Raw genomic sequence first — 14,519 nt, forward strand, 5'->3', positions numbered from 1 at the left:
TAGTTATTAATTTCAGTTCTTTGTCATTATTCTATATTGCATTACTGAAAGATAATTTAAGAACTGTTTTTGATAAGCTGATTAGACAACAAACATGAATGGCATAAACATTAAGATAAATCACTCTTTCCCACAATTAGAGCTATTATAAAGTTGTAAGTCACAGTGTACTGCTGTAGGGACCACAGTAATTCTCTTTATACATAGTTGTTTTGTCAATGCAAAGTATTAACTGAATAATACACATACATGGTTCTTAAAAGTGTGGTATTTTTAAATGTCATTAGTTCACTGAAAAATGAAGAAGTAAAGCATATGCCTCTGAAACAGCAGCAGTGATTTGTTCATCCACTAAACAGGAGACGGGTCTGTTTGCCTTCTTAGTGTGAATGTTGAACGTATTTTGTGTGAATTTTTTCCTTCCTTTCTCTTCTTGCCTTTTCCACATATGTCACACTGTGGGGCTGAAAATTAAGAATTTAATGCTACAAGCTTTCATAATATTTTCTTCTGTGACTTCCAGCTAAGTTTTGGCATTTAATGTTTAGAATGGATTTCTTGAAGTTTAGCAGTCCAGACTTGAGTGCAAAGTATTCAGAACTCATGAACTAGCAATTTTTCTTTAGACAAAGATTTTTTTCATGAAATACAAAAATTATTCTTGTTTAAGTCAACAAAAAAATAATTGATCTAAAATGTAACTTCTACACTATCTCAATACATTAGTGTTAACATTTAAATATGTACTTTCAATTACTTTTAGCATAAAATGCGTGTGTTTGGCTATTGTGATATAATTTTTATCCACTGTATTGGGCCAAAGTATAAAAATACCTGACATATTAATGTGATATATGAAGTATTTCCTATACCTTTTTTTGGCACTTTATGTAACTAAGAGGAGACAAGGGATGAATCTAAGAACCTATACTGAAACCTTGCTGTCATTTTTGCTTTCCAGCAGTCCATCTCTCTTGATTAATGGTCCTTTTAACTTTAAGACAATGTTTACATTTAAGTTTGCCAATGAATAGGTATAAAGAATGGGCTGATGCTGTAAACTTTTGAGTGATTTTTTTTTCCAATTTTGTATAGAGTTTTGCATAAGCTGGAAAATATAAACTACTACTTCTCATCCCATTACATCTGTCTCATGGCTCATTGAGTTCACAGTGCCCAGGTTCTGATTGCTAAGGAATAAGCAGTAGGCGACCACTACGTGGAAGCAGTTGCTAGGTGAGAAGGCCTTCATTTATCCAGGGACTCGGATACCTGTTAGTGATCAAAATGCTGAATTTCCTTTTCACTCTGTTTTGCCACCTTATTTGCTTGCTGTGGCTGATTATGTCTTCATTCTTTGGCTCTTTTCCTGATAGCGCTGTCATGAATCTCCATCTGGATCAGGGAGACTTCACTGCATCAGTACAGGCCATATACATAGTTAGAATCCAGGGTGTTGGCTGTTTTCCACATCTGTGCATCAGTGAACATGAATTCAAGTTCTAGACACACCTACACTTGATAATTCAAGGGTATTGAGTGAGGAAAAGCTAGGGGAGGAGTGTGTTTTAACAGCAGTTGCACACTCTCACTGTTGATATCTGGTTGGGCCCAGGAGATCCCTCCCCTTGTTTTCCTGAGTACCAGCACAGTATTGTAGAGAAGTCTGGTTCTGTCCCGTGATGGTGGAAGTTGTTCTGTGGCTCCACAGAGGTAGAGGTAATTACAGATGCCCAGGTTACCATGTTAGAACATACAGATTGGAATATGTGTCCAGTACAGAATTAAATAATCCCATATTTTCTTAGCCATGAAAAAGCCAGGTGAACAAAAATGTTTTGCTTGCTAGTTCTAAAGCACTTCACCCAAAGTTGCACGTTCTCCTGAGAAACACGAAACTAGCCATGAATCTTAAGTGGGAAAGTCTATCCAGGCAGAGTGTGGGGAAAAATTAATCATTTGGGGAGTGTATGCATCTCCCGGCCATCACTGGGTCTCTTCCTCAGTGTGGCTGGCTAAGAAGTTAATAAAGGGGGTTTCTTTTCTTCTGGTATCTGGTAGTTTGTGTGTCATTCGGATGACTTCTTATGTTTGAGGTAAGCTGGAGATTTTTCCTGGGCACACTAGAAGACTGGCCAGTTAAGACTCTATATGGAGTGTGTCTCAACAGCTGCTGTATTAGACAAGTCTCATCCTTCAAAGGATCTTTCAGCAGTTATTTTTACAGCTGTGCTTGTGTATCCTGAATGATTGTAACCAAGACCATCTCATGGATAAAGTGATAGCAAAGGCTTGCTGCACACACTAGCCAGAAGGCTATTACTAATAGATTCTCAAAGAGCTGAACTCCTTTTTCTCTAGAACATGATCTATTTTTTTAAATAGGTAAATCTAGTTTTCTAGTAAGACATAGGGCAATTTCTACATGGAAGTTGGCAAAAAGGTCTTCTGGCAAATCGGGCCTTTTGTCTAATGTCGGGCACGGATATAAGCCTTGGGTTGTGTCCTTTTTTCTATGTTACTACTATTTTCATTGACAAAATAGTTTAAAAGATTGGTAAAAGTTAGTATTTCTTCCTGTACTCTACAGTTATGATCTGATGGTGCGTCAGCTCTGATGACAATGCTGGTTTATAGTATTCCTGCCCAGCCCATAGGGATCTGTTTACCCCTGTGCTACTTCCTCAGTTGTAATACAAACATTTGTGTAGTTGGGAGTCAAATCAGGGAACTGATCCAGCATTTAAAAATCTTTATCTGATCAGTTCTCAGGTTCAAAGAAAACCACTGCTGTGTTAGTTCATCAGTGGGGCAGAGTGGTAGGAGTGGGAAGAAATGGATGGAATAGCAAGAACAGGCATTGCTATAAAGGCAGCATATCATGACACTGCCTTGACAGGTATCTGCTGGAGGTTTTTTGGCTGACTGTTGCTGGCATTCATTTGTTGGCATTAAAAGTTACCTAGAAAGAAACATATGCAAAGTGCCCTAGATTGTGAATGACTTTTCTTGGATATCAGAGTAATTCTTGGTATGGCTTGGCTCAGCTCCCAGCCCTTTACGCAGCTACAATTAGGTTAGAGCATGTAAGCTGGTTGATGATTTGCATTTCTTAGGACTTAAGGGAAAGTTTCTTTCTCCTCATTTGTCTTCTGTTCAGTGTTCTGTCTTGTTCTGCTCTTGGTCTGTTCTTGTTCTGTCCAAACCCTTGCCTTTGTACCAGCAGTGCCTGCTGTGCCCTAGTCTTCTGCACTTCCCAGCACCTGTCCTGCTCTAGTCCTGCTCTTGCCTGGATTCTGCTTCCTAGGTAGTGCTTGGTGCCTTTCTGGATTATTCTGACATAGTTGATTTTCATCCTGGCTCTAGTTAAATTGAGTACTGTTCTTCTCCTCATGAGGTCTTTGGTTATTAATTTTGGCCTGACTTGACCTCAGGTTCTTGACTCTTGCTTCAAGTCATTGCCTCCATTGGCTTTGGCTGCTGGGTGCAAGGGTACAAGACTCATCAGGCTGAGCAGCTTATCACATCCCCAGAAGAGACATTCTCAGTTTGTCACATAACCTCATCTGTCTCTTGCAAGGATCAGTCTTGTCCCAGAGTGGGGTGACCTGGCTGTTACTTGAAAGGTTTTCAGAACAGATTTGAAAACCCACAAGATATTTCTGCTGCAAATGGCTCCAGCAGTTTCTTCCCACATACTATTGCCTAAAAGATTTGAAGAGGAATAACAGATTTCAGAGTTTCCTCAGCGAATGCTACCTGCTTTTATTATTCTGCATCAAATCATGTATTTCCTTCATGTGGTGGACTTTTTGAAGATCAACAACACAGCAGCATCTGAATATTGGCAATGGCCCTGTATATTCTGATCAAATTGCAGGTATTTTTGCTCCTGTCTAGTTTCAGTAGCTCCAAAGGAGTCCATTGGTACACCCATGACCCATCCTTACTTTGGAGTTTGCTGTGACTCTGCCACCAAACCTAGGAGATGTGGTCCATGACATTTCAACTTACTGAAGAATTTCAAGAAACTTTTTGGATCGAGAATCGCAAAATTTGTTAATTGCGGTCTAGGACTAAATCAGTCCTGATCTGACTGATGGGTCAGTACTCACTTCCTGACCTGGAAGACAAGTTTCCCCTGGGCGGGCCTCAATTCAGGGACACCTTGCAGGTGAGAGGTTATTCTGAAGCTGTATTGCTATATACTTTCTATGTTCTTGCCCTTATTCTGCTGATTACTGGTGACCTCCCCAGAGACTTACCACTGCCAGAGACTGGACTGTGGCTCTGACTCTACAACCACTCATACATCCTTATTTGATATGTTTCTTTTACTTGTTAGGATAAACCAGATGCCAAACATCTACCATTTGACAAAAGCTGTTTGGGCTGATGCAGAACCACAGGATGTGAGGCTTTGTAGAAGCAAAAGCAGCAGCTGAGATTTGGGGAGCCAGTCAGACTCTCCAGCCTGCTGCATGGCCTCGGAGGCTGAAGCTGGCGGCGCACTGCCTGCGTGCAGGCGCTGCTCTTCTATTTCGAGTCCCCGCAGGCACAAGACTCCTGAGCTCATGCAAGTAAAGAGTAACGGCCTCTTTTCCCTCTTCCCACCATTTTCTCCCTGGGACCTAACTAGCTTTCAGACACTTCGTTCTAAGGCTCTGGTGCCACATCCCTGAGGTGGCTGTGATCATCCTGCTGTACGTGGCAGAGGCAAGGCCAGGGCAGAGGAGGCAGGCCTCAGTGGCCAGGCCCACAAGGCATCCATCTATGAGCCTTGGTCAGGGTCATGGCAGGAGGGAAATGGACAACTTTCTGTGTCCTCCCCTCCCCCCTGATTTGAAGAATCAGTTACCAATATTCGAGTGAGCAGAGGTTATCTTTATTGGGCAGCGCTGGGTGCATGGGGGATCGCTCCACCAAAGTCATGCACACCCAGGGAACCTTTCAGCCCCCTCTTCATACAAGTCACTCATGTCTATTCATTAACTTTCCGGGGGGAACTCATTAACATATCTTCACACCTGGACAATTAGCACATTCCATTCAAGGACCCAGTATATCTTCAAGTTAACGACATTAACACACCATGTGCCTGGACAATGTCCTTGAGGAGTTGTCTCTATGCAGACTCTATTCCTTAGTGGTCATGTTTAAAGCCTCCATCTTCGCCACGTTGCACGTACAACAGGAATCTAAGACAAAATGTCCCTTTTAAAGATAACCGACCCAAGGACTTAGCAGTCTGTGCATCCGTCATGTTGCAATAAGGGTCCTTGGACATCTCCCGACTTTGACTAAACATAGGTGCGTCATCCTTTAGATAAGTGGTACAGCATTCACTATTCACCCCGGCACAGTGGGAGCCCTCTGGGGCACCTGAAAGCACGTCTCTCCGCCATCAGGGAGCATGGGGACAGGCATGCGGGCGCCGACGCCCCCCCCACATCTTCGACGGCCGCGCGTGAGCCTCACTCGCCCCCCACCGAAACCTCGCGAGATTTCCCCAAGGTGGCGGCCAGTTCTCGCGAGGTTCCCGCCTCGCTGCGGGCGGCGGCGGCCGCGGTTCCTCCATGCGGTCGGAGCGAGAGGCCGGGCCGGGGCTGATGCGGGGCGGTGGCCGCGAGAAGTGGCCCATGGACATCCCGCTGCGGCGGGAGTCGCCTCGCCGCGACCCGGACGCTCCGCCAAACCCGCCGCTGGCGCCGCCACCTTCCCCGCCCTCCCTGCTGCTGCCGCCGCCGCCGCCGCCGCCGCCGCTTCAGCCCGTGCCGGGTAAACAGCGAGATGAGAAGAAAACGGCTCTAAGCAAAGTGAGGGGGCGCGGGCGCGGCTCCGGCGGGGCGGGGGCGCTCCGGGGCGGGAGGGGGCGGCGGTGGGGCACCCAGCTGGGCCGCCGGGCAGCGCGGGTGTGCCCAGGGCCGGCTCCTCAGCCGCGGGGGTGTTTGCTGCGGCGCTCTGGGGGCCCGGCAGGTTTGCCTGGCGCTTCGCCCTTAGCTCATCAGGTCCAGACTGGCTGTTGCTGTGGTACCGCAGCTCCTGCGAGGGCAAGAGCACTGCTGTCGCCCCGGCTTTATTGGAGCACTTTTACGTAGAGTACTGAGAGATTTGATTTATTCCCAGTTTCTAAACTGGAAGACTGGAACACTGAAAATCACTGTTTACTTAAATTTAAGCTAAATTCAGATTTTGGCAAGAAATGGAAGTAGATTGTCTGGAATTTTATGGCTATTTTATTGCTTGTGTGTGCTGGCTTCGTTCTGCCCCAAAGGTTTCTGTACGGTTTCCTGGCCTTAATTATTGCTCGGTTGCCCAGGTGTGGTGGGCTGAATTTAGCCAACTGCTCTCTCATTCATTCCTTCCTCAGCAGGACAGGGGAAGAAAATAAGATGCAAGAATGCATGGGTTGCGATAAAGATGTGGAGATCACTTACTAAGTGCCGTCACAGGCAAACCACAGGCAACTTGGAGAAAATTAATTTATTGCTAATAAAAAAAATTAGAAGTAGCATGGTGTGGAACAAAGACGAAAACTGAAACATCTTCCCATCCTTCCCCCTTCCTTCCAAGGCCCTGTGTCACCTGCTCCCAAGCAGTGCAGGTGGACAGGGAATGGGAGTTGTGGATGGGGCATAACTGCTCCTCTCTGCTATTCCTTCCTTCTCACGCTCTTCCCCTGCTTCAGTGTGGGGTCCCTGCCATGGGCTACCGTCCTTCATGAACTGGTCCTTCATGAACTGTTCCAGCGGGGGTCCCTCCCACATGGTGGAGTTGTTCATGTGTTTCTGCAGCACGTGTCTATCATGGGCTGCAGTCCTTCAGGATAAACCTGCTCCAGCATGGGCTCCTCTCCACAGGCTGCAGGTTCTATCAGAAAACCTGCTCCTGAGTGGGCTCTCCATGAGCTGTAGCTCCCTTCAGGGCATCTCCACCTGAAGCATGGGTTTCCTTCCCCATAGGCTGCGGTGTGGATATCTGATCCAAAGTGATACTCCATGAGCTGCCTCACCATGGTCTCTATGAGAGTCTCTGCTCCGGCATCTGGAGATCATCCTCCTCTCTTTCTTCTTTCACCTTGGTGTCTGCAGACCTGTTTCTCACACTGTTTTCCCTTTGCTTCTCTGTTTCACACACTGCTGCGCAGCTTTTTCTGTCCTTTCTTAAGTACCTTTTCCCAGAGTCACCCCCATCTTGGCTGTTGGGCTCAGCCACTTCTAGCAGATCCATGGCTGTGTCTGGCATAGGACAGCCCTGGCCTCTCCGTGCAGAGGCTGCCGTGGAGCCCCTGGACACGTAAACCTAATACGCTAAGATAGTGTTGTAATGAAAGACTTTAAAAGTTAGTTCAAACAATTTTAAAAAAAGATACTGTAAAAATATATTTTTGGTTGGTAAAATATTTTGTTATTGGCTATATTGCAATGGTTATCAAGCTTTTCATCAGAATATTTCAGTTACTCTACAATTTGACAGTATTAGCAGAAACTGAGATAGGGAAATTGTTCCATCTGTCAGCAAGTCCAAAAAGGTAAATCACTAGAAGGCCCATGCTCCAATTGAAGTTCCCAATTTGAGGAAGAGCTTTTAAAGAGGGGTAATACTATTTGTTTAGTCTCTTTCTACAATATTTAGATCAAAGATAAATCTCCATTTTCTTTTATATATGCAGGTAGTTATTCGACGGCTCCCTCCTTTTCTAACTAAGGAGCAACTGGAGGAACAGCTACATCCTCTACCTGCCCATGATTATTTTGAGTTTTGCACTGCTGATCCCAGGTGAGGCTGAGCTGTTTGTATAGGTTTTCAGATGCTTAAAACACAATTAAGGTATTTTGAACGTACTGAATCACATATTTTTTTTCTGGTTTGTTAGTTTTGTTAGGTTACTTCAAGTATTTCTGAAAAGCTGGATATATCTGCAGAGGCAATGTATTCCTGGCTTTTTCTTTCGTGCTGGTGATTTTAAAAACAGAAGTCTCTTGTGTATGGATAGAGCATAATTTGGTTTAAAACCCTGATGTTTCTTTTAACCGTCATTGGTAAAATGAGACGGACTTACCAGCTCTGTGAAGGAGTCAGCCTAGGGCAAATATCACATAAGTTTTTCCATGAGTGCTATTTGAGCTTATTTCTTTGTTTGCTTACATGGGTTTGTATTTATTTTGTAAAGTTTTCCTGATGATCCATTTTTGTTCATTTTTTTTCTTACGCAAAAATAAAAAAAATATGGTTGATTTTAACATAAATCAGAATTGCTAGTGTATTTGTATCATTTACTCAGAACCACAGTGGTAAAATACGATTAGCTTTCGAACGAAACAATTTCCAGAAGACAAGGAGCTTAACCACTAAAATAAACAAAACACTTTGTATGCTACCATCTGCATGTGTTCTGAAAAATAAAAGCGCAAGATCTGTCTTGAGCCTGTTTTAGTGTGTGATGAATCACCCTCCACAGGCACCATATTCTTTCCATTGATTACAGAGGGATACTGGATGGTTACTGCTGACCAACTTTTAAAGTTACGGGGGACCCCACCCAGAGCAGATAGCTTTTCTTTTATTAGGGAATTGTTTGTGACAAATTGCTTTTGACCAGTCTAGTTCTTGGGCTGATTTTGTTTGAAAGGATGCTACCACTTCTTGCCACCACTGTGTTATTAGATGTTAACTGTGACTATATAGGCTCTCTCAGAGGCAACCCCACAATCAGAACGAAGCAAATGTATGTTTAGTGAAACTAGTTGCCTCACCTAGGTAGTTACATATATGTGCAGCAAGAAAATAGTAGGTGTTTCAGCTTTTCTGGTGGAAGCACAAAGGATGTGAAGTTTTATTCTGATTGGAAGTCTTTGTAGGTATTTACATTTATCTTCTGAACCTCATCATCAATGTTTCCAAATGGGTCTCTTTAAGGCTTCTGTCCCAGCTATTCATTTGATAAGTGAAAAATATCACAGGCAAACAAATTTATTTTCTGAAGAATGTCTCTGTCCTCAGTGTGTTTTGCTGTAAAATGCCAGGTAACAGTTAAAAAAATAAAATTTTCATTTTCCAGAATAATTGCTGGCATAAGAATTTAGGGAGTCAGCCATCTTAGAAAAGTCAGGTCACTTACAACAGTTGTACATACAAAGTTTAATTTTCTCTACTTTTATGTGATGAAATTTGGAGTACTTAAAAAGCTTGTTGTCTGCTCATTTAATTGCATCCATGTCAGGTTACTGATTAAAGATATTGTGACTTTTCTCTCATGCTGTGTTATTAGTCATGTACTTTCATATAGCTAGGGACGGAACATAGTATGTATTAAAAAGTTTGTTAGATCACGTATCTGACAGTAGTTCATTCTGGTGGAGGGATGAGGACATACTTAAAACATTTTAAAAATTCATTTGCCTTGAAGAGCAGATCTTGGTGATTAAAAGTAACAATGTCTGAAGAAAATAAAGATGTATTTCTTAAATTGCTTTGGTACTAGACTTCAAGATGCTGCAAGCAAAGAATACACATTTTTAAACTTTTGAACAATGAATTCTCTGATACATGGTACTTGGATTGTCAGTTTCCTTGAGTCCTGTGTACGAGCCCTGTAATAAAACAGCGATACAGGAGAAAAATGTTCTCTTCCTCCTGAGTTTTGGATTTGTGTTCTCTCCTGCCTTCACAAATTTATACTCTCTAGAAAAAAGTCTTTTCATATAAGTTTGAATTTTGCAGCATGAACTGTTTTGTATTCACTTTTTTTGCTTCATTTTGCTTCTTAAAAATTATGCTTACTTACAAAAGATGTATTTTTTCAGAATGGGTTTATCTTTACAGGGTTTGTATGGCTACAGCTTCTTGCGGTGAACCATGCAGTTTACATGGGCATTTAGCTGCAGTTCTGCAAAGTATTCGCTTGACTGCTTACCTGTTCTTTGACTGGCCCAGGATCACTTCACCCATTTTGAATGCTGACACATACCTATGTACATCTGTTTATGGCTTAACTCTATACATGTTCACACACTGTAGAATAAACAGTAAACTTCCAGAAATTACAAGTTAGAGACAAAATTAATACAGTGAGTTTTGATCTCCTCATACAGCAGAGAAATCTCTTCTGTGTGTAAAGCATTGTATTGCAGTAATCTGTCTTGTTATGGACAGTTGACAAAATTTCAGAAAATTCTGTGCATGTGTCTTCACACTATTGCAGCTAACAGAAGGAGCTACAGGACAAGGTGGGCATGCTGTCTCTACCGCGCCGTCTGTCTTTCACTGATTAGCTTTTTTCTAGATCCTGTATCGTGTGCATACGAGCAACCAGTCCAGAGAATTCAGTGACAATATGACATGGAAAGATTCAAAGCAAATTCTAACGAGAAGCTACTCAGTGAAGAGGATCTGTTTGTTGGAAAGAGAAAGGGGTATACAAATGTTTTGATGCAGAAGCAGACAAATTTGCCTTAAGAGCTGTAACATCTCAGTTTAACCCCAGCCTGAGTAGCTCTGGATAACTGAACTTTCTAAGAGCTTATTTAGGTTTCTGTAGAGTGCAGACTTTTTTTTTGTTCTTCACACACTGTTAAACCACAGAACTCCTTTTCAGAAATTGATGCCAGCAATGATGGAGACTGAAAACTGTTCAGGAGCAGTTAGACAAATAAATATCTATGAGAACATATTAAACACGAGGATACAAATTCTGTATTAAGAAGTCCCTAGACTGCAACTAGCTGAAATTATACGCTAGGTGAAGTGTCAGTGTATCGTTTCCATTTCTTAATAAACTTCTAAGCATCCTCTGCTGGTTGCTGTCAGAAAAGGACTAGAGAAGTCTAACTGTAGCTGTTCCTACATTTTTATTTCCAAGGTCATCTCACCATAAAGGACAAAACAAACAAGATATGTGTATCAACTCCAGTTTCTCTTTTTTTCGCAGTCTAAAGGTCATCAAAGTTTACAATGTCTTATAGGCAAGCTATAACACTTTTTAAAATTTCATTTAAGTAAAGTCATTAATGTATAACACTTTTTCAGTTAACATCCATGTCAGTAAAATAATTTCAGAAAGTGACTGTTGCATTGTGTTTCGTTCATTTTTTTCAGATTCATCTGATCTACTGCATGACGTTTATTCTCTCTTGTACATTGACATCACAATACAAACAAAACATTCTGTGACTGATTTGGTGGCCTTCAGAGATCTAAATTTAGATTTATTATTTAAATCAATTTAGATTTGTTGGGTAGACACATCATCTGATACCTGATAATAAAGATTCTGCCTTCCTGACAGTCTGTCTTGTTCTCAAACTCCAAATATTAACTATTTTTTCCAGATACTTTTTTTTTTTTGTCTGCAAGTTGATGTTTCTGAGTCTTCTAAAACTTGAGTCAAGTGCTTGAGCTCTGACTCGGCAGGATTTGGGTCATTGCTTGGGCGTGGTACTGAGCTAGGACTCGTTAATATCGTTGTGAGGTTATAAAAGTAAAGAGATCTGAACAGGAGCTTTGCTTATGTGAAACCTAGTCAGATAGTTGATGCCATGCCACATACTGCAGACTGTGATAAAGCTTCTTGCAAACAGCACTCCTCCTTTTCCCTTCATAAATTATTACCAACATCTTGCTTAGGGTTATTGTAGGCAAATAGCATTAATGCTGTAGGATGATGGTATGCACCCAGGAACAGCTGCTTTGAAGGGGCAGCACCGTTAGAGCTTCTAGGGAACCACCACAACAGTGTTCTGGATGGAATGAGTAACAGTCAGTCATTGCAACCGTGCAGTGTTTCCGCTTCTCCTCTGCTGTGCAAATTGTGCTCGTTTATACATGTGTAAAAAGGAAAGGCTGAGTTAAGTTAATATTAAGCCAATTCCATCCACTATGTGAATGACCACAGAAGGTGAGAGATGACGATGAAGGCCAGTGGATTTTAGCTTGACATGACAATGTAGATGATGAGTTATCCATTTGATCAGAAATTATTAGGTAATATAGGAATGGGTGGAGGAGTTTAACACTCCAAAAATTAGATGTAGAGATCCATATATTTAACATATTTATGTACATGTTAGTATGTATGTATGTGTGTGTGTATGCGTGTGTGTGTGTAAATATACACACACACACACACACATACCATGACTGACAAGTTGACAGATTTTTTTTTACCAAGCTATGATGGCTGTTTTTCTGGCTTACATGTTGCTGTTTATACTGTAGGTAACTATTTAAAATCACTTTCCTGTATACCAGTCTTTTTACACAATTGTGTTAAAAGATACTTTGTAGAAGTAAACTATTAGAATGTATTTTTTATTAAAACTGTTATAAAAGTAAGGTCTTGAAAAGATGATAGACTAAGTGTTATAGAAATACACGTAACCTAAAAGATTGAATGCCTTTGAATGCACAGCAGAAAACAAAGTGTGTTGTACTGAAGAAATGTGTACAGTCAAGTCTCATCTGGGTTGTTTCCATAGAGATTGCTCTAAGTGATATCCCAGAAATGCCAAGATTATGTGCAGTGTATCTGTCCAAAACATGATATGGATGGAAAGCAATGTTATAGACAGCAAACATATGGCAAAATAGAACCAGCTGTCTAGCGTAAACCTTAACCATGCAACCCCAAAACTGAATTTCAGATCCTGAACAAAACCTACGCTGGTAGATACTTTAATAAAGGAGGGGGCACAGAGAGTCCAGAGAGTCTAGCGGCCCTTCTGTAGAATTCAGCTGAACGGCAAAATCCTGAAGAGCAAAGGCTGTATTTTATCCAATAATTGCTGAGTACAAAGTACAGAAGTAAGGCAGAAATGTTTGTTCCTAGGAGAGGGTAGTAGCTACAAAGTGCCTGTGGCCGTGAAACCCTGGGCATTTGCTACACGGTCACACAGTGGGTAGGTGAAGAGGGACTCCAGGGTTGGGAGCAGCAGCTGGAAGTCAAGTGTCTGAAACCCAGCGTAAGAGACAGTGTTTTATATTTAGGCCAGTGCTAAGCATTTCTGATTTGCTAGGTTTAATAAGCTTCCCATTATAGAGAGTGAATTTTATGCTTTTTTTTTTTAGGCACACCACTTTGCTGGGTAAGAAGCCTAAGTTAGGTGTCTGAAACACTCAGGTGATCAGGGGTTTATCCACTTAAGCACTCTTGACAGCTAACTTGCATGCATGTAAGAACCAGCTCTTTATTTGTAGAAGTGGCTCCATCAGAGAAGGAACCTGTAATTGCTAAGTATTGTTGTAGCTGTGTTTCTGCAACCTTCTACCCTGATACACAGCAACAATAATGAACAGAAAATCCTATTTTATTGTGCTGCTGTGCACATCAATATCTTATTGTGCACAAGCATGCTTTTATATTTTTGTATGTTTGTGCTGATGTGAATGAAATTCTTGAAGATGTTAATAATGTATTGCAGTAACATTGGATCACTTATTTGCAAGGTAAATTCTAAATCTCTGCTTTCCAGAGTCTCGTTTATATGTTTCAGACTCATTTTTTTTTGTACTAAAAATTCTTAATAACCATATCAAATGTTTCTCTATTTTGAAAGATACTCACTGTGATAAGCCTAAGCTGAAAATGTTAAAGAAAATACTATGTTGTGTTCCAGGAAAAGATTGTGTTGCCAAAGCAGATGAAACAGATGATGTACAAACTAAAGGAAGCAAGAAAAGAATAAGTCTTGTTATTTTCAGTTCTGTATAATGGTTGTGTGCCTAACCATAAGGTTCTAAGTTACTGCAGGGAAAAAAAAAATCCCAACTACATGATGAAGCTGTTTGCTGTGCACTAAGACAGAGAAGTGTCACAATAATGTATTGGGTAGGACACTTACCTGAGTCCCAGTCTTTGATCTACAGAAAGTTTTGGTGTTTTACAAAAACTGAAGATGCATAAAACACTAAAATCGCTGTTTAGACTAGGAACTGAAACTCAATTTCTCAATCTCAGATGGTAATAACTGGGCTGAAAAATAATGCTCCCTCAAGATGACTGGTTTTGTTTTGTGAATCTCCAGCGCTTCAAGTGTATAATTATATTTGGTATCTCTAATGTCAGGCTTCATTTAATCTAAACATCAAAGAACACGAAACATAAGAGTAGTCCTGTTAACATGACAGAAAAGGAAGTTTACTTCTTGGGAGCCACCAGTTATCAAAGAGACTTCGTTGTTTCAGCCATTAGGCAGCACATTTCTTCCAGCACAGCTATGGATTGACACAACTAAATGTCCTCTTTTACATACACTTGTAGGCCTTTTTAAAAGATATTTTTTAAAACTGTATTTAATGATAAAAATTGTTACGTTTCATCTTTTTTTTTTTGCTCTGAAACCAATGAGAAGGAAGCTGGCTTGTTTCATCTGCTTTGCACCTTGGTGGTAGCTCCACAGCCACCTTTGAGATACCTTGTGTTGCATGTGCAGACTGGAGGTTTGCAAATCTGATCACAGAGGATTCTGCAGGGTTTGCAGAACCCCATGACAAAACATAGCCATGTGCCACCATGCACATTT

The 14,519-nt window shown here is 41.4% G+C and overlaps 1 protein-coding gene across 4 annotated transcripts in view; it reads left to right on the forward strand.

Moving 5' to 3' along the window:
- The first annotated feature begins 129 nt into the window (after positions 1–129).
- Positions 130–14,519, forward strand: part of UPF3A (UPF3A regulator of nonsense mediated mRNA decay) — a 31,965-nt gene continuing 17,575 nt past the window's right edge. For all 4 annotated transcript variants that reach the window (XM_080377442.1, XM_080377444.1, XM_080377445.1 and 1 more), the window contains exons 1-2: positions 130–5,816; positions 7,673–7,779. In XM_080377442.1, the coding sequence (XP_080233568.1) occupies positions 5,577–5,816; positions 7,673–7,779 (347 nt within the window). In that variant the 5' untranslated portion in view covers positions 130–5,576. The remainder of the gene's footprint in view (positions 5,817–7,672; positions 7,780–14,519) is intronic.

This window comes from Falco punctatus, assembly GCF_963210335.1.
Source record: "Falco punctatus genome assembly, chromosome: 2".
NCBI lineage: Eukaryota > Metazoa > Chordata > Aves > Falconiformes > Falconidae > Falco > Falco punctatus.